Genomic DNA, 3,992 nt, shown 5'->3' with positions numbered 1-3,992 from the left:
TTACGATTAGGTTGATAGTGGACCCCCTAGGGTTGAGTGGGTGGTTGGTTGAATAGTATAATTTAACGAGTAAAAATAATTAAAGAGTGAATCAAACGACTAAAAAGTTATGAGTACAAGAAGTTCTATACTCATAAGAGTATAGTGGCCGAACTATAACTATATATATATATATATATATATATATATATAATTGAGCTAGAATATTTTTATAAGTATTACTCCCATGATGCTATTAGGTTTTTAGTCATTGAATCTATTCCTTGATTACTAATAGTCTTTGGATCAAACACTATTTCATCTACCACCACCTACCACTAGCATCTCAACCTCACATCTCTCCATCCAATGACTAAAAACTCAAAAGCACAACTCACATAACACTTTTATAAGTATTTTTGCTCAAACGCTATATATATATATATCTATATAAGTATATATATATATATATATATAATATATATATGAAGAGAGAGAGAGAGAGAAGAGAGAGAGTAGGGCTGAACGTTTTCAAGTATCACCCAGTGATACTTGGTGTGTTTTTATCCCCATTTGGTGACTTTTGAATTTGACTAATAGTCCCATTGGCATCAAATCTACTCCACTACCGACCACCCTACCACCCTCACCACCATTCATCACCATCAAGCCTCACATCCTCTCCATCAAGGCCATAAGAACACACAAGCTATCACATTGGGTGCTTACTTTTAACAATGTATCTCTACCTCTTACTATATATATACCTAGCTTATATAGTATTATACTATTATTTTCATATCATTACCTACTAGCCTTATACTGGCTCTATATTATAATATATATATATATATATATATATGTGTGTGTGTGTGTGTGTGTGTAAAGATTATAAATTTTACGCCGGTATTATAAAATAAAATCAAAATTGTCTCCCGGGAGAGAATAGAATTCGTATCGTATTTGGGGACGTCTGCTTAGAATTAATTTCCCTCTGTCCTCTAATGGGCGGCGCATCCTGAGAGTCAGGCAACTGCTGTGACGTCAGCAGGTTTGACGTCACAGATACACGTCAGCCAAATCGTGCTGGCGTCAATAACTTAGACGGCACAACTTCCTTGCTGAGTCGAGTCCGTTGAAACCGACCCAACCCAGCCACAAACCCCACACCTCAATTACATCTCTTTTCCACCAATGCCCATCTCCTCCTCCTGTTTCAATAATTAATTAGATAATTCTCTTATCCAAACAATTCTTTTGTTGGAAAAAAAGAAAAAATGCACCACCATATATACAGAAGATATGTACTAAATAAAATTTATCTTACCAAATATAATTAAAATGATAAAAAATTTAATAAGTAATAATATAATAATATTCAAAATAAAATACATTCAAATAAAAAAATTTGATCTATTTGTTTCTGCAATGCGGAAGTTTTTTATTAGATATTATTATTTTCGTAGAAGACCTTTTCCAACAATTGAACTTGATAAAATTACATGGTGGTTATTCAATTCTTTTCTTTTTTTGTAAAATTCAATTCAGACGTTCCAGATTCACTTTGTTGGAAAGGAAATGCTCTGGATGATCATTTATAATATTGCCTTCTATTCAAAAAAAATCTATCAAACTTTGTAACAAAGCTAGCAATATATCAGATTATTAGCCATAACAATTGAAGGGCATAGTGATTATCTCATGTGAGTTATTTCTCTGTCAAAAAAATAAAAAAAAAATAAAAAATATGTTACCCACCTCATCTATTTTATTTAAAAATAAATTTAGTTAAAAATATTAATAAATTAGAATTTAAATTTAAAATTTTAAATACTAATCATTAATTTTTGACCACCTGCGCTAGGTACCACCGATAAAAGAATTGAGCATTGGATTGGTCCTAGCTAGTTTGGTGCCGACGCATGTGCAGGGCATGGAAAGAGAAGTTGAAAGAAGGGCGGTTCCGTCACAGGACGGATGATGACACGCAGCGCCAACCCAGAGAAAGGAACCAACTTCCATCATAAATAAATGAGCCCTCTGCTGGTGTGGAATTCGTGGGCCGGCGTCATCAGTGCTCCTCCGCTTTTCTTTTTATCAAGAGCCTTCAATCGCACGAAACACGCGCGCGCGCGCCAAAAAAAAGGCAGAGTGTTCGAGCGCTACATATATATAAATATATACACCTATATAGCGAGCCTGGGGCGAGAGAACGCCGTGCGGTACATCTCTTCTCCTCCCTCTCCTTCTCTCTCTCCTTTTCTCTCTCTCTCTCTCTCTCTCTCTCTCTTAATTCTTCTAAGACGAACAGAATAAAAAGGAGAAGGAGAAGGTAGTGTTACATATATATATATATATATATACGTACGCACGTTGATGAACTCGGCGTTGATCGACATGGAAGAGGAGAGTTACGGGAGTAGTAGAAAGAGATCGGCAGCAGGGGCGGCCGCAGCAACAGGTCCTAATTATCCATGTGCCGCGAAAGGGAAAGCCGTGGGAAAACGTGAAGAGGAGGAGGAATTAGGCGAAGAGATGGACAAGTTCTCTGCGCTGCTCGGGAACTTAAGAGCTCTGAAGGACGTCTTTAGGCGGCAGCATGGGGACGCCGGTGGCAGCACAAGCAGCAAAAGGTTGAGGACGGAGGAGGAGGAGGCGCCACCGCCACTGCCACCGCCACCTCCGCTGCCGACGTGGAGGCCGACTTTCCAGTTGGAGGACTTCAAGCATCCCTCCGGCAACGAAAAGGAGGAGGGAAAATTAAGGAAAGACGAGGAGAATCATTTGGAACAGCGTCTTCAAGACGGAGCAAGTTTGGATCTTAGTCTTGCTCTTTGATTGGATGATTTACTTAGAATTTTCTGACAGTTTACTGCTTTGCAATTATCCAAACTCTGAACAAAATTATTCTTCGAGATTTTGTCAGAATCTTCTGAAAGTATTCACTAGTATCGAGATTGCGCACGCCAAAGTCAAGTACTCAAGTGTTTTTTTGAGTTCCTAAATATATAATAAATGTAGTTTTTTAGGAGCTCGTAATTTTTTATTTTTGTTTGTAGCTTTGCTCTGCTTGGTGCACTTTTCTGTTCGCTCTCTTGGACGGCTAGTGATTTATGTATATTTGCGGCCTTCATCTTCTATGGATAATTTAATTGTATTTATTCGCTCTCCAATAATAGCCGGTAAAAATAATCTCAAATAGTTTACCAGAATTTTCTTGGCCAATTTGCATAAAAAATCCACTTATTTTGGGCTTTTACAAAATCGGGCCACCTTTTTTATTTTTGCAGATTCGGTCCGTTTTTTCAGCAAACTGACCAAAATACCCTTATTACTTTTTCACTTTCCTCTTTCTCTCTCTTCTTCGTTTCTCTCGTTCTTTTTCTTTTTCTCGCCGGTAGAGCGAAGGCGGAGCGGAGGCAGAAACGGTCCATGTCGCCTCTCACCCTCATACTCTCGCCCTCGCCCTTGCCCTCGTCCATGCACCCCCCACTTTCCTCGCCTCCGACCCCATTAAAGCCGAGCCGCGACTTTTTTTTTTTTGCTTTTTTCTTTTCTTTTCTTCTCCGACTCTTCTCCACCGTCTCCGATGACGACGCCTCTCGCCCTTTCCCGCCCTTCTCATCTCTCCCTCTCCCTCATTTTCTGCCGCCACCGACGACGATTTATCTTCGCCGGCACCGACCAAGACGTCGACACCGTAGAGGTCACTGCGGCGCTACAGCCTCGGAGCGGGGGGTCCTTAGCGGCGTCGTCACCGGCGCCGTCACCGGCGCCGTAGCTGTTGGCAGAGAAGGTGACAAAAAAATTATAGAAAAAACAGAAAAAAAAATAAAGATAAAAAATTATATAAAAAGAAGGATGAAGATGAAATTACATCGTTAATTATAAAAAAAATTATAAGTTACACTATTTAAGATGTAAACTGCTACTTTAAGATAAAAATTATACTCTTTGAACGAAAATTATATTATTTTTTATCTTAAACTGCATCCTTTTAAGTGATATTTATA

The 3,992-nt window shown here is 38.7% G+C and overlaps 1 protein-coding gene across 2 annotated transcripts; it reads left to right on the top strand.

Moving 5' to 3' along the window:
* Positions 1–164: 164 nt before the first annotated feature.
* On the top strand, positions 165–3,118 carry LOC109705121 (NRR repressor homolog 3-like). 2 transcript variants are annotated; one of them, XM_020225879.1, is made up of 2 exons: positions 165–189; positions 2,322–3,118. In XM_020225879.1, the coding sequence occupies exon 2, from the start codon at positions 2,356–2,358 to the stop codon at positions 2,815–2,817; it is 462 nt and encodes a 153-aa protein (XP_020081468.1). In that variant the 5' UTR covers positions 165–189; positions 2,322–2,355; the 3' UTR covers positions 2,818–3,118. The 2 variants fall into 2 exon arrangements, with proteins under 2 accessions (XP_020081468.1, XP_020081469.1); XM_020225880.1 differs by having other exon boundaries at positions 168–185.
* Positions 3,119–3,992: the final 874 nt, after the last annotated feature.

Source organism: Ananas comosus, unplaced genomic scaffold (genome assembly GCF_001540865.1).
Source record: "Ananas comosus cultivar F153 unplaced genomic scaffold, ASM154086v1, whole genome shotgun sequence".
In the NCBI taxonomy this organism is placed as follows: domain Eukaryota; kingdom Viridiplantae; phylum Streptophyta; class Magnoliopsida; order Poales; family Bromeliaceae; genus Ananas; species Ananas comosus.
This window is presented reverse-complemented; position numbering and strand designations above follow the sequence as displayed.

What these genes read in the sequence shown, in the direction of transcription:
- LOC109705121 (XM_020225879.1), top strand. Translation starts at nt 2,356, where the DNA reads ATGAACTCGGCGTTGATCGACATGGAAGAGGAGAGTTACGGGAGTAGT.